Raw genomic sequence first — 22,911 nt, 5'->3', positions numbered from 1 at the left:
TTTCTTTACTTGCAGGCCTATGCATATGTGATTATCAGATTAATGAGTACATGTATATGTATTGATGCCAATGGGATTAACCTAGCTTGTTTTAATAGAAACCATGTTATACTCATAGACTGTATTTATACTCTACATAGCTACAGATATATAGTTATCTGTGAAATAGGTTGTAATCACTCACCTTTCTGTAATTTGGTTGACTAATGTATGTGTCAAATCTTTATTTTTCAGGTCTGCCTTGAGTGAAGTTTGACAAAAAAATGTTACAGCGATTTTATCTCTGGAAATGGTTAGCTGTAGGAATTGCAGTTACTACTACCTTAGCATGTTGCTTGGCCCATAATGATGAAGGTAAGGCTTTTGCTATGGGATGGTTCTGTGATTTCATTTTAATTACTTTGTTCTCTTCCCCCCCTCTTCCCTGCTAATTATTACTTTAAAAAGTAATTTGATACTTACAGGAAAGACAAGTTACAATAAAAATCGATCTGGGTATGTTTCATGATTTTAAGTATCTGCCAATGATTATATTTTACAAAACTGTTGATTTACCAGGCAAGATAAGATCTTAGGCTGTGATTATTCAGTGTTGGACTCTAGCACTAAAATTTATTTCCTCTTGTTCATTGAAAAATACTTTACCTTTATTTGTAAATTGATAGTTACACAACTCAGAACAGGAGTTTAAGAGAGAATTATATACAAGGCTGTATACATGCCTGACCAAAGACTTGAGAAAAGATCCACAATGAGGGTCTTCTAGAGAAACAATACTTCAGAAATCCTGAAACATGGCACCAGTAGCTCATGTTCTTTCTCACAACATCTTTGTTAGGTTTAATGAAGAGATACTAGAAATGTGTTCTGCCAATTATCTATAGTAATAAAAAATTGGGGCTTTTTTGTTTGGTTTTGGTTTTGTGGTTTTTCATTTTGGGTTGGGTTTATTTTTTTTTTTTAATTGCCATCTACCAGTTTGGCTTTTTATTTGCTTCTTATACTGAATGCTTCCAACAATTCTATGAAAACTTCAATAAAACTCACTTGTGACACTAGAAAACAGAGAAGACCTGAAAATGCATATTGTTTTAAAATCAGATGTAAACTTCTGGATGACTTAGCATTATATCTACTCAACATATCCACAACCTTGGAGATGGTGTACAGACAGTATCAGGGTTTTACCAACTTTCTTTTAGTGCCTTAACTTAGCTTCTTGAAATTTCCCATTTTCTGTCTAAGCCAGTGTTTCAGATGAGTTTGAAAGGATCCCTGCCAGCGTAGTCACATCATGATATTTCTCCTGGTTTTTGTGGGGTCCCAATTCATAAAATTTTGTGTAGCACAGAACACAAACTTGCAATTATTCTTAATGATAATGTTCTTTTATACATTCTGAAGAGAGGAACCTTACTTTTCAATGAATATAAATTTGATGCATATAGTCAAAAGTATTGTTACTTTACTGGGGGGAAAAAGTTCAGAAATACTGTTGCTTGAGCAATGTGCAGCACCCCAATGCAAACTTGAAGAATGAACTGATGTAGCTAAAAGTACTTCAAATTCTATAATGCTATAATAAGAAAAAATTATGCAGAAATTATTTTAGACCAGGGTGGAGTACTGGTTGCTCAACAGATGACACCCAGATAAGGAGGCAATGCTTATATAAATGACTAGTTTGAAATACGTTTCTTGCAGCTAAATATAACACTATTTTCTGAATTTAGATCATTGCAGAGAAATACTTTGGCATGTCTAGGACTAGTAGAGTTGTTTTAATTTGCAATAAATTTTTTAATCTGAAGTGTAGGAAAGATGCAATTCTTCTAGTAATTGCAATTTAAAACAGTGTAGTTATTTCAACAGTAGAACAATCTTGAATACAATCAGGATAAATCAATTGCAGCAGAAATTATAACCTATTTCTTTGCATCTAGCATGCAAATGATCTGTTTTTGTGGTTGTAACTGTGTATAGTTAGTTGCATGCCTCTCTTACTGCATTTTGGTCCATTAGCTCATACTTTCCCTATTTCAGATGTTTTTGCTTGACCTCCTGAGTCATCAAATCTTCTCCAGCCACAGCAATTAATGATGTTACAAAGCAGCCTTAAAAACTTTGTCAAGGACTGCCTTGGAAATGGTCAGGCTGCTTCTTCCTATCCTTTTTACAAAGCTTCTCCAGAATCTCATTTGGCTCAATACCCTTGTCTTGTAGAAATGAGACAATTTATTCATGGCTAGCTGGTAGTGCCTGTGTAGTCTTTAAGTTCAGATAATGTGTTTCCATCACTGATGTTTCTGCTTTCCATCCAAAGGGACATTTAGAGCAGTAGTTCGCCCTTTTGTTTTTTGCTTGCTAAACAGGTTTCTGTATGATATCCTTGCAATGTATGTTCTCTTTCCCCTCATAATCCAGGTAGTCCTGCTATGTCCCTCTTTTAGATAAATTTCTCTCTTTAAAGTGGTTGCTGACATTTATAATTTATGTCCAAGTGATAGCCTGACAGTTCTTTATGATTCTAGCTGTGGTTTGCTGTCTCTTTTGGGTTTATTTTACTCAGTAAAGTGTATTGTGTACATTGGTGGCTGGCAGATGTGCTGTAATGCAATACAGTTCTGTCTTTTTCTATACCATCTGTAACTGATAAGCGTAGGCCTTTAGGGATATTTTTTTAATTACTTTTATTTTTTTCCCCATAGCAATGCTATTGCTAGTGGTGTCTAAGGGACATGGAAAGCAACCTCATATGTGTGCTCAAGTTTTTTTTTCCATTTGTTCCACTAATAAATTTGTGTCCTGATTTTCTTGTTCAGAATTTTCAGTGAGCTGAAATTTCAGGCATATTTCTACTCATTTGTAGAAAACTCTATCACCTTTCAGGACAAATTACCCATCTGAACTAAGTCTCCTTGTCATCCCATTTTAGCCAGCTCTTTTCAGATAGTACTTCAGCTTACTCATTTCCTGTGGGAAATTCCATATTGATGGAATGCCGATACTTTGTATCTGTTGTAGTCCTTTGTATCAAAATAATCCTTCCCCCTAATTATGAAATAACAATTCTGTTGTTAGGGAGTTATCCTATTAGTCTCAATGTACTGTTGATGAACCCATCCAGTGTTTTCTTACAATTATTTCTTTGATTATTCCTTTACTCAGTCATATGGTATGCTGGAATAAACGTGGATGGGTAGTGTGTTGGAGGTTTTTTTTTGGTTGTGCTTTTGGTTGGTTTTTATATTTAAAAAAGAAATCTGGACTTACAATTTCTGCCGCCTCTAGTTGGCTCTTTTTCAAGCAGAAATGTTGCACAGAATTTATTTTTTTTTTTTTTCCCCAGTAATATTTTAGCTTAAGTAAAACCAGAAATTTCAGTTATAGTCTTGCAATATGTGTGATTAGGTCAGCTACAATCTCTTATTTTTACAGTGCCTCTCTATTAAATTCAGATGCAAACTCATGCATGTGACTAGAAGAAATACTTTAGCAGCAATCTTCTGGTCAATAGGGAATTTTAAAACTGTCTGTGTGCACTCATGTCACGCCAATCCAATCCACAAAAAATAATCTTTTGATAATTAACAAATTTAATAGCCTTTAGCATTTAGACTTAGTATATACCTGCTATGAATGACATAGCTGTGAACCAGGGGGTACCAGTAATTTATTCTTTTACTCTTGAAAGAAAGGCAAAAATAAATCTGATCACAGTTAAAAAAAAAACAACAAAAGCAATTCAAAAGCAAACCTGAAGATCCACTAATGACAGTTGCATTAATTCCATTCCAAGAATTTTCAGAAGTATTTAATGGGTTTACAGTGGTCTGTTTAATATAATGTTGTCTGATGGATTTTTTTCCTTTTTTTTTTTTTTTTAAGTAGTCATTTCTGGGGCTTCTTTTAACCCCTCAAGCTGGCTTGTTTTGCCTCTTTATGCACAAATGAATAAAAGGTCTGAGAAATTTCTTACATTTCACTTGAAGATTTTTAGCAGTAAAACAAGAATGCTGACAAAAATCTGCAATTAATACACTTGGAGATGAGACCATCTTGCTTCTTATGTTGTAATGCAGGTGCAAATTTGGATTGTGTTTTAGGGAGTTCTTGAGGGGCAGGAAGGAAAGGGTTGAGCTTGCAAAAGCTGTATGTTTTTCCCTGCACAATTTGATAGTTGCTGTCACCCATCTCTGTGTCTTCTCAGCTGATTCAGGACTTGTTTATACATAGGTAAGAATTGAACAGTGAGACTTGTTTAAGGAAAATACTCACAGTACTGTAATGCACAAGAATCATAGAATGGTTTTATTTGGATACCGTATTACGTAATATCCAAAAATGCCAAAATGCCAGTGCTTGAATTCCATTTCCATTCAGTGTAGAAGCAGTACTTATGTTACAATATATGGAAAAGTAGGAATGATCTATTTTGACTTTTTCTTTTCACTTTTTTTTTTCTTCCTCAAATGCACAGGTAAATTTGGACTGGGCACCAAAGTAGTATGACATTATCTCTAATCTTCTAGTTTCAGACTCATTTCCCTACTTTTGACAAATCTAGACTGTTGAACAAGAGATGTTCCATTGACATCTCCACTGGGGAATATGTATCTGTCACTGATGGCTCAGTGGCTTTTGTATAATTCTAACCTACTAAATGGATCTTTCCTGAGAGTATAGGACTTATTAGCAGGAATGTCTTTTCAGGAAAATTTTGTACTTGGGAAGCTCAAAGGAATACACATTACAGTTGTCATTGCAGTTTAACTTACCATGTAGTTGGATGAAAAAACCCAAATATAATTTCCTTTGATTTAAATAGAAGATATTAGATACTGATTTTTGTCCTTAAGCTAAAGAAGGACCTTGAAGGGTGAATTGTTTTTTTTTGGGGAGTATAGACTTATCTGGGAGAAACTGAGGAAGTCACTGACTTCAGCAGGAATTGGTGGAAAACTGTAATTGCTGGGTATTAAAAATACCTCAGTCATGGTGTATGTATTGAGGTTGTGTTGAACACTAAGCACCTACAGCAAAGCTAGCTGTCTGTGTTGTCCAAGGTAGCAGCTTGCCAGGTAAGCCCAACCATCTGCCTGGCTGTGCTAAGGAATAATCTACTACACCACCCTGCTACTGTTTTTACTACTACTACTGAGGGAAGGTACATGAGGATGGCTGGTTTAAAAGTAGGTAGGCCTCGTTTATATGAACATGAAGATTTTTGGCATCAGTATCAAAAGAATGGAAACACTTAATCCTGACTTCTTTTTGACATTGGAAAAAACCCACAAAAAAGCAACAGCAACAAAACCCAACCACCAGCCCCCCCCGCTCCCCCTCCCCCCCCCCCCCCCCCCCCCGCCGCACAGCAAAGACCCAAACAAACAGACCCAAACTACTACATGAGCAAATACAGCTTATTTGGTTTATTTTCCATTGTCTCAGTATGCTCAGCTGACAACTGTATGGCTGCTTAACTGCTAGATCTGCAGCAGGAGAGGGTGATACCAAGGCTGGAAGGGCTTAATAGCAGCTTCCAGGTTCAGCATAATGTGAAACTAGCTTCACTGGATTCTTAAACTGGGACTCAGACTAAGCAAGACATGGGGAGCAGGCAGGAAAAAACACATCTCACCAACTTCAGTGCTTAGAAGGTGTTGAACTAATTGAGATGAAGTCCATATGCATTTAGTGCTGTCATCTGAAATGAAATAAAATTAAGGATAATCAGAAGGTTTACTTATCCAAATATTTATTTCACTTCATAAGCATTTAACAGATGTTTGGGAGTTTGGTGGGTTTTGTTGTTTTTTTTCTTTCTTTCATCAGGATGTAAGGAATAGCCATTTAAATTGCCTTTACCCTGAGTGGGAGATTACTTTTTAAATAAGGCGTTTCTGTTGAGAAACACAACTTTGCCACCAGGATTGTTCAGGCATAAGCTCCTTCAGCTCTTTTTCCACTGCATGGGGCTTCCTCTATTAGCTACTGTCTTTTATTCAGTCTAGCAGAGTCTTATGCTGCAAAAATTGAATAACCAAAGGGCCTTACAAATCACTTCAAAAGGCTACTTTAAAAATAAAATGCTTTCAGACCTTGATATATTACTGTTGGGCAGGAAATTAACTCAGTAAAATGCATATTTGAATACATGTAGCTCATTTATCATTCCCTGAGCTGTATACTGTACATATCCAGTGAAAGAAGAGAAATGCAAACAGGTGCTTGCCTAAGGGCTGCCTCGGAAAACCTCTGTTCTTCAGAACAGAAGTAATTTGTTTGTTTTATGGAAACTTGCTACTTTTGGGTGGGAGCTCTGGCACTTGGCTCTGCAGTAAACATAAAGGGCAAGAAAGCTATCCTTGATGTCTTTGTAGTTCAGCCATTAGTTCCTCTAAAGGGTTTAGTTCTTAAAAGTGTAACTGATGGGGTGACTTGAAGTGCCCCTAGCAATGCTTTCAGCCTGCAGATCATCAATTTCCTTTTGGCAGGAGGCAAGTTAAATTTGTGAAATACTGACATCAGAAACAAGGTTGATCTCAGTGAGTGTGCAAATTTTAGCCCTTGATCTCCTGGCAGAAGTGACAGAGTACCGTGTGTGCTCCCTGCCATGGTCCTGGGATGGATGAGGCAAGAAGCCACTTATTGAGATGTGAAAAATTCCAACATCTGTGGAACAGCCAGACTGTGGCATCCAGCTAGGAACAAGACTATTCGAGGAATTTACCTAACAAGTTCTTGCTGGTCAGCCTTATCCTTCAGCAAGTGTGTGTTGGATTGCTTGGGCTATATGTTTGCAAGCATTGATGTTCCCTGAGACTCCATGTCTTGACTGACATGAGACATCCATGGGAAAGCTGTGAATATTGAGCTGGTGCTTTTCCTTCAAGGAACAGGTGACCTTAAGTTGAGATTCATATCTAGGAAGGGAAGGTGTGGTACAGGGAGAGCAGAAACCCTTGTGAAAGCACAATGTCACAGCTTGTGTTCTCTCTGTAACAGTGGCTTGAACTTTGGGACTTTCATAAACAACTCCAATGATACTGGGCTGTGCTCTGAAGAATTAGCAGCAGTTGTGTCTGTGCATTCGTATGTTGGTTTATAGCCACAGTGTGTGCGTATTAAGGAGAGCTAACCCCTGTAGTAGTAATTCTTGTGCCTTTATGGTAATATTTGGAAGAGTCTCCAGTGGAGAGATGTATCTGTAACTTTATTTGATAATTTAGTCTGTTTTGACATAGTATTATAGTAAGGAAGTCAGGTTTTCTAGAATATTGTATCTGTTATGTCCATCTCATGTCCAGATTTCACAGACCAAATTTGGCGCTATCGTTGAAACTAATTCCTTTTAGCCAAGACAAGTGATGCACTGACATAGTGTGAATAAGGCATTGCTTTCTCAGATATGGTGGATTTCTTCCTTAATTCTGGGGGGTTGAGGTAGGTTTTCTGTGTATAGCTAGGTACAGAGGATTATGCTGTAATTGCTCTGTTTATTCTGCATTAAAGGTGTTCAGTCATAAATAATCTAGTTGCAAATGTGTGTATTAATGTAAAGCATGTATACACATGTGCATTTTGCATCTCTTCTAAGTAGCATAAAGACATTAAATGCAGTAACCTTTCCTGCTCAGAGCTTAATTTAGCTCTTCTGACATCTTCCCCTCTCGACTTGTCTTATCTGCTGAGGTCCCCCTTCTCCAAGAACGTGTACATTCTTGATTTCAGTCTAAACAGAATCTACTTGTTGTAGATAGGACAATGCAAATTAAATTCTTCAAAATCCTATTCCAAGCAATTCTTTTTGTAGTTCCATGTGTTCTGACATAGTTCTTCACAAGATAAGCTCCATCTGTACTAATCCAGTAAATCCATCTCAATTACCTGCTGAATTGCTATGACACATACAGCTGGATCAGCAGAATCTGTTTATTTTGGTTTGTTGCAGGTTTCCCTTAAGCATAAACACATTTGCAGATGAGTAGGTCACTAGATCTAGCAGTAAAATAGCTCATACCATTTGACCATATTTCTTTGCTAGGACGCCCTTAATAAGAACCAATGTAAATTTTTATTGTGGCTATTTGTAGAAATAACTTTGGAGGAAACCAGGCTTTGCTCTTCAAAAACAATTTCAGTAACTATACTAGTCCGACTTTCAAAAAGCTTACAGATAAATGCTACAAATGTCAGATTTCAAAATCTGCCCATGTCCCTTAGTGCTATTTTTTTCATATCATGGTCTACCATTTAGTTACATTGCCTATTCAACTTTAATTTGTATTGCAGATATCGAGCTAAATTGTTTATATTCACATATTGCATTTGTAGCAGCAGTTTGGAAACTTAGAATTCCTGGGTGCATCATGGTAATATGGGAGGCTAGTAATTGTTTTTTTTTTCAGTAAGAACTGACTGCAGCAGGCTACTTGTGCCAATAAAGAAGCTTTGAGCTACTTAGGGTTGAGTTTGGTTGTATGTAGCCTGCAAACATAGATGTGTTACAATAAGTTTTCCATTGCATGATTAGTTGGCTTTTGTACCTAAATTATGTCTTAGAAATGTAGTATTCATAGCACAAGTTTTTGTTCTGTTTTGTTTTCCTTTACTGAAGTTTATTTTTAGACCAAATCTTTCTAAAAGTGTTTTCTTAAGATGAAGCAATAGGGTCTAGGGATAGCAGTCTGAGCTGTTAGCAGTCTTCTATACTCTTTGTTGTATCTGCAGGATGTGTGAGGAATGGGATGAGGTATGAATTAGAACACAGAGAAACACCCATTTGTTTCTTCTTTCTTGAGGCTTTCCCTTCTTCCTGCTAGCTTGTGCTCTGGTGCACATTCATTTCCATGCTCAGTCTTCTGTAAATACCTTTTCTGTGCATTATAATAATTTCTCCCTTATCTTTGGAGTTCCCTCTTTGTCGACTGAATTTCATTACTGTCTTCGCAGGCTCCATATTCCCTCTGATCCTATACATTACTGTCTCTCCCCTATCACATTACCTTCCAGACACATCTCATTTTTCCTCTTAGTCCAGCAGTAAAAATTATTTTTTGAATGCTTATATGAGAATGTCACATGTTGATAAATAAACTGTGATAGAAATCATCTCCCTGTTGCTAATATGCTTCAAGTTAATCTATTTTTGATGAGAAGTATCTGTTTAAAACAAGGCACAGGAACTTCAACGGGATCAAAATTTGATTACATTATGATTTAATTTTGGCATAACAAGAATTGATTCATAGCTGTGTCCTTTAGAGCACAGGTTCTGTGCGTTATGAATTGCAGATTTAGTTTTGAAGCATGTCAAATGCCCAGTTTTGCTTCAGTTCAATTAATTGGGAGTGATGCATTCTTAACTGCATCAAGACCAAGCATACGTTTTCTGTTTTATCATGTGGCAAAGACATGATTGAAGAGTGGGTTATTGCAAGCACACTTCAAATTACAATAGTAATAATTATGAAGTTTTAGGTAATTAGTATAGAAAAAGATCAGTAGTACTGTAACTAAGTTGTTCTGATCAAAAAAGTGTGAAATTTTTTTTTCAGAGATCTTGACTTTCTTGATTACTTGGCAAGTGTTGACTTGGAAGGCTTTAAATAGGGATCTGGGTTTTTCAGCACTTCCAGAGGGTCTGAGTTCATGTCCCAGATAGCTTACCTCTGCTGCAGTGTGTGTAGTGGGAGCAGAGTCATGTGTCTCGGCAATAATTGTAAAGAACCAGCTCTCTCAGCTCATTTTAATGCATTCATTTTACAGTAATCATTTTCAGATTACGGGATCGTTACTGTTCAGCTGTTGTCTCGTTAAATATAGTCAGTGGTTTTCTTGAATAAAGCTCATGTTAACTCTGCCAGTTGCTAGGGATTTCTGTGGAGAGCCTGTGATGAGGAAATGACTGGGGTTTTGAACCTAAGCAAAAAACAACCACCAAAAGATCCACAAACCGAACACCCTCCCTTGTCCACAAATGTTACTGTAGCTTTTGAAGTAACTGCAGATTGTAATTCTGCTGGCCTATGTTGTCTGGTGAATAAATGCTTTAAAAATAGTGAGAAAAAAAATCTGTCCTTTATTGCAGTGTATTGAGGTATGACAAGCCTTAAACTGGTGTATAGATGAATAGTTTATATGTGTAGGCTACAGTGAGCATAAACCAAATATTTAAATAATGTCAAATTATCATGATGCACCTAGTTAAGCCCCATTGCAAAATGAACAGCTGAAGAAGTGAAAAAGGAAGTGAGGGAGAGAAGTTGTGTTCTTCAGTTGGACTTGTAGATAAGTGGGATTTCTCTGCCATTAAAGGCTGAGAAGATCTATATCCTAAACCACTGATTTTCACAGAAGGATGGGTGTTACAGTCTGAGTTTGGGTGTGTTTACACACAATACCATTTCATTTTTTTTTCTATGACTTCACTAGTGATAAACATTATCACTTTTCACTTTAGAAACATTTAAATGGGATTTCTATTCAAGGTATTGCAAAGGTCAGGCATTTTTAAACATTCTTCTGCAAAGCAGTGAATAGATTGCTGACCTGGTTTGCTGTTCTTGATCCTGTACCAAAATATCATAGTTTTAGTATCAGATTTTTAAGCTACTGCTTATTTGCCTGCAATATTGATGAAATGTTAAATACCTGATTTTTATTTTTTTTTTCCTTTATGATAGATCAAATCCTGCTCTGTGGTATTTTCTGTTGAGAAAACTAAGTTTTCTCTCTTCATTTGCTAGAATGTGCTGTTTGTACTAACTCAGTTTTACTGACAAGAAGGGTTTTCCGTTAGTAGGATCATCTCATTTTGGAACGTCATTGCTTTGAGCAGCTACTTATAATTCTGTTACTGCCAAGTTGTTCTGTGAAATTAAGGATGTGTAATGGGATGGGAGATAAATATTTGACCTGCTGTTTCAGTCTAGCATGAGACTTATTTTACAGCTTATTCCTAAACAGAGTTGTTTGAGTAGACTTATTTGTTGGGTCCTAAAGAGGAACACATAGTTGTAAGCAGCTAGGGGCCTCCCTAACTTAAAAATTTAATTTGAACCTCCAGATGGCTCAAACAAGGCATCTGTTATTGCCTGATGTTGCATTAGTACTGCTGGAGACTTTTGTTATTTTCTTTGTAATTCATCTGCAAACTGGGCATGTTTCTGGAGAAATAGCTGGGTGGCTTTTATGTTGTTGTTGTTTTGTTTTCCAAGATGGATAACAGCAGATTAAAATTAATTACTCAAAATCCACAGTATGTTTATTTGGCAATAATAGTGATAAACAGTAGGACACCTGACTGTATTTAGGGAGCTCCAAATAAATCTCACTCAGTTTTGGTCTGTTTGGTGAGCAGGCTCACACAGCATCAGCAGTTGTATGATCTCAGTGCTGCACATACCCCCACACTGTCAGCACTCAGTCAGTGCAGAGAGATGAATCCCCTCTAAAATGAAATGGGTCTCACTTCTCAGAAAATGGGGAAGTAATTCTCTGTAGCTTAATGTTCTTTACAATGTCTGTAGAATTTACAACAAGATTTGTACCACTGTTATTACCTGTAATTCCATGGCATCTGATGTTTTATATCAAGGTTTTTAGACATAAAAGGATGAAAACCAGTATCTTCAAGTTTGTATCATGATTTTCTCCACAGCTCAGCATGGTAATTATACTACAAGGTGCGAAATGGCTTTTTGAGCCATAGGTAATAGACTCTTGTTTAGTATGCAAAGTTTCAGATACAGAAGTCAGAAACTTGAGCTCTGTTTCCCTTTGGTGCTTTTTTTCTCTTTTTCTTTTTAGGCCTCTCAAGTTCTCCTTTTCTGTTTTTTACTGCAAAATTAATTGGAGCAAATCTCAGTGCTGTTTTTAGCTTTCTAATAATCTGAGGTTTTTATATAAAATATTTCATGCTAAATATAAAATAAAAGAAGCATTTATCAGTGCAGATGGGGAATTTTCTGGTAAGAGCCTTTAGAGAGAAAATTATGATGTTTTGCTTCTGAGAATCATCTAGATGGTTATTTGAACCCTTTTCCTTGCTTGACTAAAGTACCAGAGTTGCTCAAGGGATTTTCTTTCTGTTATTATTTTTTTTTTTAATATTGTAAATGCCATCTTATTTGGTAAGTATTGTGTTGTACATGAGAGGAGGACATTAGGAAAACATTTGAAGTTTTTTTCATGTGTGTAGGTGCATTCTGTGAGCTGTTCCATTGACCCTTTACTAGTTCTTTTGGGGTTGTGTTATTTTGGATGGGAGTAGAATATAGATAATCTGTATTTGAACATATTTCTGCTATTTTATAACATGCAGCTGTAGCAAATTTTCATAGCCTTAGATTTATTTCAGCAGTAGACATCAATCAAATATGTTGTTTTAAAGTCTTTGTTGATAGAGATTTTGTTTACAGTTTTTTCTTCACTAAACTGTCACATTCAATAAGATATGTTTCTTATGAGACTCTCACAAAGTATGTTTGTCCTGATAGGAAATCTATTCCAGGTCATTTAAATGGGGCATCTGCAATTCCTGCTAAGTGTAGTAATACCGTATGTAAAGAAGATGCTTTCATTTGATAGAGATAGGGTTAGGACCATTAACTTGGAGTTATTTCTATGTTTTCGGTTGGGGGGACACAACAAAAAGAAAATAGATGGAAAAACCTACCATAAAACATGCCTCCTCTTTGCTTATCTGCATAACAACATAGTATCTTCTGTAAAAGTCATGCTGTTTCTATATGTGCAACATGGTGTGGATATGGTTTGGAAATAGCAGAGAGGTTTTTTTCAGAAATGCTGTTGAATAATTTCTGGGTGAACAGATAACCAAGTGGGAACTTGAATTCAGCAAAGAGAACTGAAAAAGTTGCAATGTGTAGCTTTGTGAAGCCCATCTTTCTGGGCATTATTAGTTACGGATTAATACCATAAAGCTAAAGACAAGCCCAAGGATTTGTTTTGTTTTCTGGTGCTGTTAAAAATATGAACTGCTGTGTTAACTGAAACTCTAAAATTCTGGTTATCTTGCAGGGGGGTGGGAGGGAGATAGGAGGAAGGTAGGAGGAGGGAGAAGAGTTGAATGATTTTAAAGTGAAAATTTACCAGTTGTTTAGAAGAAACTGAGGAATACCCTGTCACTGTGTTCACAATGAGACTGAGGATCCTACAGCCACAAAAACATGTCTGCTTTACTTTCACTATACTGTAACTGCTCTGTGAAATCTTTCTGGCAGTATCTCAAAGGTACATCAGTGGTGTCCATTTTTCAAATCTCAAGTGCACAACCTGCAGGAAAGCAATATTATTTTTCATTTAATGAGCTTTACCACATGAGCAATTAAGAAGACATAATTGAATGAAGCTAATCAGGAAGATACAGAAGCTTGCCCCTGGGATGCTGCTCAAGTCAATTGCTCCTCATATCTACAATTTTATCTGTTTAGTTAATAACACCAATGGGTATAGTGGCATGGGCTAGTGGTTTTACAGCTCCAGGGGCTTAGCAGTTTTGTTTTGTCTTCAAGCCTTAGTGTTTTTATTCTGCTAAGGGGGCTGTGATTAACAGATAGTGAGAGTCTCTGCTTGGCTAATAACATTCTGGGTGCTCAAAGAAATGTGATGGACACTACTGTATTTTAAATGTCTCTGAGTTGCTCAGTATACAAACTACAGATAAAGCCAGACCTTTACAAGTGTGTTCTTCACACAGTTCCATATAATCAATGAACCTGTTGTCTGATAATTAAAATAGTTCTGAACGTACTGACAAGGAAAGATAAACTGAGTGAATGGCTTCGGATAAACAACTGTTTTCTTCATTACTCAGAAATAAAACTGTAATGAAACAGAATCTTGAAAAAAATAATTTTATACTTGAAGACTATGAACAATAATAACTAGAAAATGATACTAAAAATGTCTCCTAGCTGTTCTCAGCTGTTTTCTTGCAGTCCTTGTGGGTAGAACCTTTGTATGATTAAATAGTAGAGGTATGAAAAGAAAATGCCTTATCTGCTTGTTCTTCCACTGTAATCAGTGGTTTGGGTTTTATTTTCAATTGTGCGTCTGGATAATACAAAATTAATCAACCTTTCCACTACAGTCAGCCTGTATATGGAGCAGAAACTGAGTACTTTTGTGTCAGGTATGCTCTTTATCAGCGCCTGCATGCTAGATAAAAGGAAAAAATAAGGTTGAATGAGATTAGGAGGGGAATCGCATTTGGCACTACTGAACGCTAAGAATGCATTTACTCCCTGCAGAAATACCTGTCCAATTGCTGTCTCATCTGTAGGATTATTTTCAGTGCTATCTCATAGATGGAAACCTTACAGGAAGAATTTGAAAGCTCCTCTGTATCCTTGTATTTCCAGCTATAGAGATGAAGCTGAGTCCAGCTTGGGGGCATCACTTTTGCCCTCCTGCTGCTGACCTTGATGTAGCTGGTAGGTCTAAATTTTTACTATATTTTTTGAATTTAAGGAAAAAACATTCTTTGCCCATCCTTGCTGATGTAAACTCCCCTGAATGTGCACTGGGATTGGACTGACTTAAGAAGTACACCTGCTAATGCTTGTCTTCTCTAGTCAAACACTGAGAAGCGTTTGTGTTCGGAGGAGAAAAGTATGTTCACTGATGGGCAGAACCTGGTTATTTCTTTGGTACTTCTTGTTTTTCATAAGTGCCAGAACACTGTGGAGAACTGTATCTTTACAAGAACAGATGATCAATCTTAATTTCTGCCATTAAGTAGCCTCTTCTTTTTTTGAAATGTTGATAGTCTTTGCAGTAAGAAGTTGAAGTTGAATTTTATGTTAATTTATTTATACTCATTATTAGCACGAGTAGTAGATTTGTTAACTTTTTAAATTACATTTCTTTGCTATTTGGTGTCTTGGGAAACACAAAGGTACCACCACTGTGGTTAGAGGTTTTGGTGGTAATCAGTATGTCCTATGAGGTGTTTATTTTTGAAACTGTTTTCTAAATGAGTAAAAATTGAGAATTAAATATGAGGGTTTGGACTCATATTGCAAGGGATATGAAATGTCTCTTTCAATGCAGCAGAAATGTATCGACCCTCTTCTTGCAATGTATCTGTTGTTTGATGCTAAAGGTTTCAGACAGCAGATGCATTGCACTTGGACTTCAGTTTCCCTAGTGTTATTAAAAAAGCAATAATAATAACAACAACAACAATAACAAAAAAATCACAAAACACAACACACACACACACACACACACACACACCCCCGACAAACAAATCACAAAAAAAAAAAAGTCCTGTCTGAAGTGTATAAGTTTCTGAAAAGTCTTTTAGTGTTTAGAGCTTAGAGAGCCCACACACCAGCACCAACCACTTTGCTTGGCTTTAATTCCATGTTTTGGTGGGGCTTGGCAGATCTAGGGAATCTTTTTCAGCTGAGTGCTAGTGACCACTGTCTGCTGAAGGGTTCTGAACTGAGCAGTTCTTTGTCTCATTTCATACTTCTTTTCTCACATAGTTTCTTTACAGGGGAGATACCTAAACCCAGTAAGTTTATTTTAATAAAGCTTAAATTGGTTCAAAGACAAGCAAAAGATGTAACTTTGATATTTACCAGACCATTTTTTAGTCAATAGGGCCCAAGCTTTCCAAATACAAGTATAAGGAAATTCTGGCAGGAGTAAAAGCTGATGCCATATAGATATGGCCTTTGCCATAAATTTGTTCTTTTATCTCAGACTGTAGTTTGCTTATTAAATAGATGTTTCATAGAAGGCTTAAGTTACAACTTAATGCTTTTCACCACTGTTTGATTTTTTTTTTTCTAAAATACATTTTGAAGAGAGTACTAACTTTGCATATAAGATTTGTATTCCTGCTCCCATCCTGCCTTGCATTTTTTTCAGACAAATTGTGTTTAGAACTGGGAGATGTTTTGTGAATTTACATGAAAATGTGAATAATAAACTGTGGGACCAGGAAGCCTAAGTACAACACCTATAAGAATGAATATGATTATCATTGTAGATGGGAAGAACTTTAATTATAAAATTAAGATTGTATATTTTTTTGTTCATCGAAATAGGTATCAGAAGTATGCATCTAATCAGAAGAAAAACAATGTATTCAGTTAAAGTCCTTACTGCTTTTATAATTAACTCACAGTTTCAGGACCTTTAGACAGAGGCTAGGTCTATGATGGACAGAAAGCAGTCCATTGGTCCATAATTTAATAAACAGGTGCTTTAAAGAGTGACACTTGCTGTAAAGTCTTATTATTTTACATTTTTCATGGATAAGAAACATGCAAATGGATATGACTCAGGTGGCGTATAAGAGAAAGTACCTTCTATCTGCAACTTTGGAGCCAGCTTTCCACTCACAGCTCTCTACCTTTTCACTGAGGCTGTGGGGGGAACATTTTCTGGATCCTTGGTTAATTAGTTTTTACATCTGTGAATGTGTCAACATCCTCTCTGCAAAATAAATTGACTTTATGAAGCCACAGGAACTTGCTTATAAGTAGTGAGTTCATTGTGTGCTATGTCTTGTATTCTGCTATTACATGTGCTTGGAAATACGATTAAAATCATATTTTTAGTCCTTTGTGGCCTTTCAGAGCTTTTTTTTTTTGGCTGCTGATGTTGGATACAATGTTTTCTACTTGAAATATCTAAACCTTTCTGCTTTCAAAACCAAAGCACGATGTCTGTCTTACTTCAAGAGTGAGTTCAATGGTAATTAAATCATAATTTAGTTAAGACACATTATCAAGTCCTGCAAACATGCAGATGGAGTAGGGAATACTCTAGATATGTGGGCTAGATAACTCAGTGGAAGTCTTGTGACTCTCAGACATGGCAGGTTGTCCTCCTGGATCAGGGTTGCATTTGCCACGGAGAAACAGGGAGAAAATTTGTACTGCACTTTTGTAATTAAGATGTAATTGTGGAAGCCTATTTTGACTGTCTCATTATAGCAATGTTTGAGCAGGTACTCAAGGAGCTGAAAGATTATGTGTCTTCAGGCAAGGAATTGTCTTGCTTCCCTTCATTTCTGTGAAGGGCACAGTGGGGTTTTGCTTTACCAGCAGCAAAGTGACTTCCTCACCTTCTATCACTGTTGCTTGATGTCTTGATTAAATTACAGGAAGATGTTGATCAACATTGACTTCATTAGAGATGTCATGAGAAACGATATTTATAAGCACAATATGTAAATGCTCACAAAATTGCTAATTAATTACTTGAAACATAAACAATCCTAGAACTGGCAGGTTAATTGGCACAGCCAGTTTTCAGTGGGGGTTGGCGCGGGCTACCGGCTGTATATTTGGCACGTATGGTACCAAGAGGAATTTTCTTGAACTGTTTACAGCAGCCAGTACTCAGCATAGGAGAGGTGACTTCAGAGGAGCAAAACAGCTTCTTATTATTGTGCCACTGAAGTACTCCAACTTCACTCTTGATTTTTGCTTAATAACATGTGAATGTTTCTGATGTTTAAGATGAGAGAAGGGGTGGGGGTTATAATCTTAAAAATCCAAAGGGAGTTTGAGATTTCATGACATTACAACTTTTTTCTGGTCTGCTTAATTAAGCACTCCTTTTTAAAGAAAGTTGACAACAACGTATTCTCAAGAATACGTTTCAATGCTATTCACACATGGTAATGTAATATTCAAAAATTCTCTATCTACTTTAAAAAAATGAAAATATTTCTGTGTACATAGAAAAAAAAAAATGATTTTTTTTTTCCTAAATTTAAACTTCCTTTTAATGCTTCTTTCTTTTGTCTCAACTAACCTCAATAGATTCTGTGGAAGATAAACTTATGTTTTCCATGTCTGTTGTGTACAAAAAGAATCCTGGACTGAAATAGGAGAAACTCTTCAGATGAAGATGAGAAGCCTGATGCTTGAATGTGATTGCAGTGGCAATGAACCTTAATACTGAGGCTAAAGCCTAGAAGTCAAATTTACCTTTTAGGAACAGGGGAAGGCTAAATATTATTAGCTCATCTATAGGCAGTTTATCTGTCTATTCTCGCATATTTCAGTTAATAAATACTAATCCTTTTTTATTTACATTCAAAAAAGTTTCAAAAATATGAAATGTTGCAAGTACCTCCAACTGCTTTTTCTGAGTTGTGTGTATTAGTAATTAAATTTCTGCTTTTATACAGCAGTTAAAATTATTTTGACTTGAAAATCTGCTTATAGTACCTGGATTCAGTTTAATTCCAAATATTAAATATTTTTCATCCTCCTATACGAAGTTTTTGTCTTAAATGTGTTGCACTGATAATAGGAAAAATGTCATTTTAGAAATATTGAAAATACTATGAAATTTTAATGGTCAGTGCATAGTAATGGTTAAAAGCCAGTTTAGTCAACTTCTAACGTTTAAGCATTTTTTTAAGATACTGCAGTTATTCTGGAGTCATCCAGTGCATTTTAATGGTCTTAAAAATTATTTTGGTAATAGCAGTTTTAGGTGCTACTTGGCATAACATCCTGTTTTTGTGTTTTACAGTGTTTTCAGGCACAAGTATGATTTTAAAGACTGTCAATTCCCAAACTGCTTGTGAAATGGAAAGTTATTTCAATCTAAAAGTATATTGCCCTAAAGACGGATGGTACTGCATCTTTCTAAAGCTTTAAATGTAAAATAGCAATCCACAGCACTTGCAGGGCAATTTTCATGTACCAATCCCTTTATAGATACTATATCTGTAAAAAAACCTAGAAAAATGAAAAAAAATTAAGCTACAAAATATATTGCCTGTTTAGGTTGTATATTCTGTGTTAAAAGCATGTTTTCTAAGGCTATGGTAACGAGAGTTTACAATAATACCCTTTATTTGGTTTGTCGTTTTTATATTTAACTATCCATCAAGCCTCACTTCGTTTCCATTTAAAACCAAACCAAACCCAAATTCAGCTATAGTCGGATTTTAACATTTGGATCATCTTTCACTTGAGTCTTTGAATTTCTGAGCTATGAATTTGACTAATGCTAAATTGAGCCACTCTGAATCAAAGCACAGAAATTCAATGTAGGTTTAAGAAGTATCACAAATGTATTTGAATCAAACACAAGTTCGCTGTCATTCCATCCTGGTTTTCTACAATTGGAAATGTCTGTCAGGAAGAGCTGAAAATAGTCTGTGAAAGCCCTTCTTATGCTATTTTCAATACAGAGCAATTGTAGTACAAGCCTGCTAATGTAAAGGTTATTGCCAAGCTTATCCTAAATTGCACAGCTGTAGTTCTGAATTCAGTCACACAGGAAAGAAGACAGGACATTTTCCCCTTAAATTGGGTTGCTTAGTTACTCAATTTAAATGTATGGCTCTATGTAGCTCTTTATTAGGAACCTTGTTCTGTAAATCAAGATGTTTAGAGAGACTCTTTCATGGTTTTTTTTTCTGTGAATGTTCTCTGCTGAATGAGTGGTGGAAATATAAAATGTGGAAGTAAGTATAAGGTCTTTCAAAGGACTGTTTACTTAATGAGCAATTGGGGCATCTCTGAGGATAAAATGCTTCTGAAAACAGAAGTATATTTTCCAGCGGATTTAAATGTGAGGTGCTTTAACCTCAGCCAATGCCACAGTCTTAAAATTTCAGTTTTTGCATCCCCAATTTAAATAAAGCACAGAATGTGCTATCATTTTCCCTGCATATCACAAACTCCCAAGAGCTTTGCTAGGAATTTCAATTTATAAAAACATGTGGGTTTGAGGTTTTACTGTATTCATTGATATTCTGTTTTGTGAATCACTTAGTTCTTTTGAAACAGGCTTTCTCAGTAACTTGTGCCATCTCCAACCATCCCAGTGGTTCAGAACCTGCCCTCTTGGCACTTGCTGTTCTGGCAACATTTTAGTAAATCAATTACTGCAGGTGTTTTGGCTTTATTTCATTACACATCTTTTTGTGTGGCAATGCACAAACTCGCTTTAATTTCTAGTCACTGAACAGGCAAAAATCATGTGTCCTTTTTTCCCTTTTTTTTTTCTTTTCCCCCTCTCACCATTTCTTATTTAAAGTGGCCACAGAATTATCAGTGACTCAGGCTTAGGGATTTTGTCTTTCTCTATATGTTCAAGACTTTTATGGTAGTGTTTTATATACTTAGCAGTGCAGAAGAAGGGGGGGGGGAGGCTTTAAATACTTTTGACTTCCTAAACCCTCTTTCACAAGCTCTTTTTTTCTTTCTCTCTCAACACGGATGGAAAGGGTCAGAGTTGAAGCATATGCTTGAGATTAAACCTGGTTTTTATTGCTTACTGCTTTCACTGAACTAAGGAGTGGTGTTGAATGTTTTCTTATTCTCACTAGAGCAAATTTAAAATGCTTATAACTGCAGAGAGGAAGAAACAAAAAATCTGGACTTTCACCTCCTCTCTAGGCTCTAGAAAACTCGCTTTGTTCATTTAGGCTTTTTTTCTAACTCTGCTGAGTCTGGAAAATAGTTTTGGCTTGTTTGCTGTGTCAGGCTTTTTGTAGTACCAAATGACTTGTCAGTGCTTCATTCTTAAGAAGATTGACTTACTAGCATTTGGTGTTGAACTGTCCAATATTCAGAGAAATTGTGTGTGCTACACAGTGATCAGATAGGTGCTTCAGAATCTGCAGGGGTGGATCAAGGTGTCAAAGCCTCCTGTCTCACTTGCCTGTTGTTACCATTTTGTCATCAGCTGGTATTATTGAAACAGTTGAGCCAAATTAGAAGACTGCACATGGTCACTAAGGCAGGTCTTTTTGTCTTGCCTTAGTTCAAATGCCAGTGTGCTCTGCTTTGCCAGATCAGCAATAGGGAATACTTTTCCTTGAGCCGCGAGACAGTGACATCTTAAACTGGCACAGTATTTCTGATGTAGCATAGTATGGTGTATGTGATGTTAGCCTGAAAACTACCGTATGTGTTCATTTGCTTAGCTGACTGGTCCCCTATGTTGGGAATGTGCCTTATTGTTATATTTGCACATATAGCTTTAAAATTAACTTGGTGCAATCGATGGTGATTCTGAGGCATTGTCAGGGCTCTTTGTCTAGAGGCTTCAGAGTTCCAGTGGCTATATTTAAAGATGTCAATCAATTTTAGTATTAAATTTTCCATATTACCATTTCTGTTATTCATAGTACATGGTCATGGAAGTCGGTCAGAATCCTGAACACACTTTAAATTATTGTTTGCTGCAATATTTAGGGATGATAAAATGGGGTATGAAAAGCAAGGAGGGTATAGAAGGTCAGTATCGAATCCCACTATTTCTTCCTGCACCACAATGAGATGGTACCATGTGAACAAGCAGTACCCTGCTTGCCCTAAGATGTAGATGCTACACATTTTTATGGATTCAGGAAGAACTTGGACAAATTAACAGAACGAAAAAAATCAATTGAGACTTAATACTGTATTCTTGGAATACCAAGTGCTTGAACTTAGGTTTGAGTTTTTCCTGTTGAATAAATATGTCTTTATTCAGTGTGCAAGCCTTAGTTCTGTCCTTTGAGTTCACAGCTTTACAGGAAAGCTGCCAGTATGACACACACTACCTTTCAAAATGTTTTTGTCTTGGATTAAATGTACAAGCGGATACTGAGTAATTGATAAGCTTAACATTCTGATCTTCATTAAACAACAAAAGTGACTGAAATGTAAATACAGAGTAATTGCATGTGCGATTTTCCAACTTAGTTAGAAGCTCTAGGTAAGTAAGGAATTAATGCTGAAGACTAATAGACTTCTACATAACTATAGAGTAATCTAAAGTAATCTATTCTAGTGACAAATTTTATTTCGCCAACAAAAAAATAATTTACTTCAGTAGTTAATTAATAGAATTTTATTGCATTAGAAATCTTTTAAATCAGGCTACGTATCTGCTAGGAACTGAGTCAGGTTTTTCGAGATTGTTGTACAGCCTATGACTGCTTGTTTATATAAAAACAAACAAAGCTACTTATCAGAATATATAAAAGCAAAATTGAATGTAAGAAAATGTAAAATACCTTAGAGTAATAAATGGGTGTTTCTGAAGCAGCTGCAAGAAGAGTTGGTGATTAGCATATTGAAGTGGATTATTTTTTTCAGATTTAATTTCAGGAGCACTTAGGCGATGACAGTTATTTCACAAAATAATGTCCCCAGAAAGGTTCAGGTTGGCTCTTTATTTTTCAGTTGAGTGTGTTGTACTCCCTGCAGGGCAGCTCACTTTTTTTTTCCTCAGGGTAAAACTCTTTCTGTCTTTGATGTGATAGGATTAAGTTATTGAACTTTTCTTGAAGTTGTAATCTGTTACTGGGAAAAAATATCCCCTCTCAAGCGCTATAACCTTCCTTTGGTTACAGTTACTTAAATTTGTAAGGCTTTGTGGGACAAGCCATTTGAACTATTAAGCTTTTGATGTGAATGTATACCTTGCCGTCATAAGATGTAATGGTCAGAACAGCCAACTTCAGACACTGCTCCCAGCTAATTCAGATGTTTTATGTAGCTGGAATTTAGGGATGTATGAATGGTTGTTTTGGGTTTCTAAGTAACTGCATTTATTACAGGGATATTACAGGCATGTATTGATCACTGTGACTATCTCTAACTTCATGTCTTTGTTGTCAGAGAGCTTTGGAAGCCATCTTTGGAAGTGTATGAATATGGGGCTTATTGGAAATGTTGTTAAGGAGGTATTTGCAAAGGCTACTGTAGCCTTGTAAGCTTCATTTACAATTAATGGCAAAGATGTGCATCCCTCAAGTGATTCAGAGCAGGAGACCAGTTTATAAGGTTGTCGTGGGTTCAGCAGTAGCAGTCATGTTTCTCCTTCTTGGTAGCTGGTGCAGTGCAGTGTTTTGACTTTCGGCCTGGGAGCAGAACTGATAGCGATGTTTTGGTTTGGCCA

The 22,911-nt window shown here is 36.3% G+C and overlaps 1 protein-coding gene across 9 annotated transcripts in view; it reads left to right on the top strand.

Annotated features, from left to right (window-relative positions):
• Nucleotides 1-235: 235 nt before the first annotated feature.
• The window catches only part of PCDH15 (protocadherin related 15), a 364,105-nt gene continuing 341,429 nt past the window's right edge, over nucleotides 236-22,911 (top strand). For all 9 annotated transcript variants that reach the window (XM_061446935.1, XM_061446952.1, XM_061446917.1 and 6 more), the window contains exon 1: nucleotides 236-354. In XM_061446935.1, coding sequence (XP_061302919.1) covers nucleotides 264-354 — 91 coding nt within the window. In that variant the 5' untranslated portion in view covers nucleotides 236-263. The remainder of the gene's footprint in view (nucleotides 355-22,911) is intronic.

Source organism: Pezoporus flaviventris, unplaced genomic scaffold, assembly GCF_033815535.1.
Source record: "Pezoporus flaviventris isolate CSIRO_AGI_PZ_B2104156 unplaced genomic scaffold, CSIRO_AGI_Pfla_v1 ptg000001l, whole genome shotgun sequence".
NCBI lineage: Eukaryota > Metazoa > Chordata > Aves > Psittaciformes > Psittacidae > Pezoporus > Pezoporus flaviventris.
This window is presented reverse-complemented; position numbering and strand designations above follow the sequence as displayed.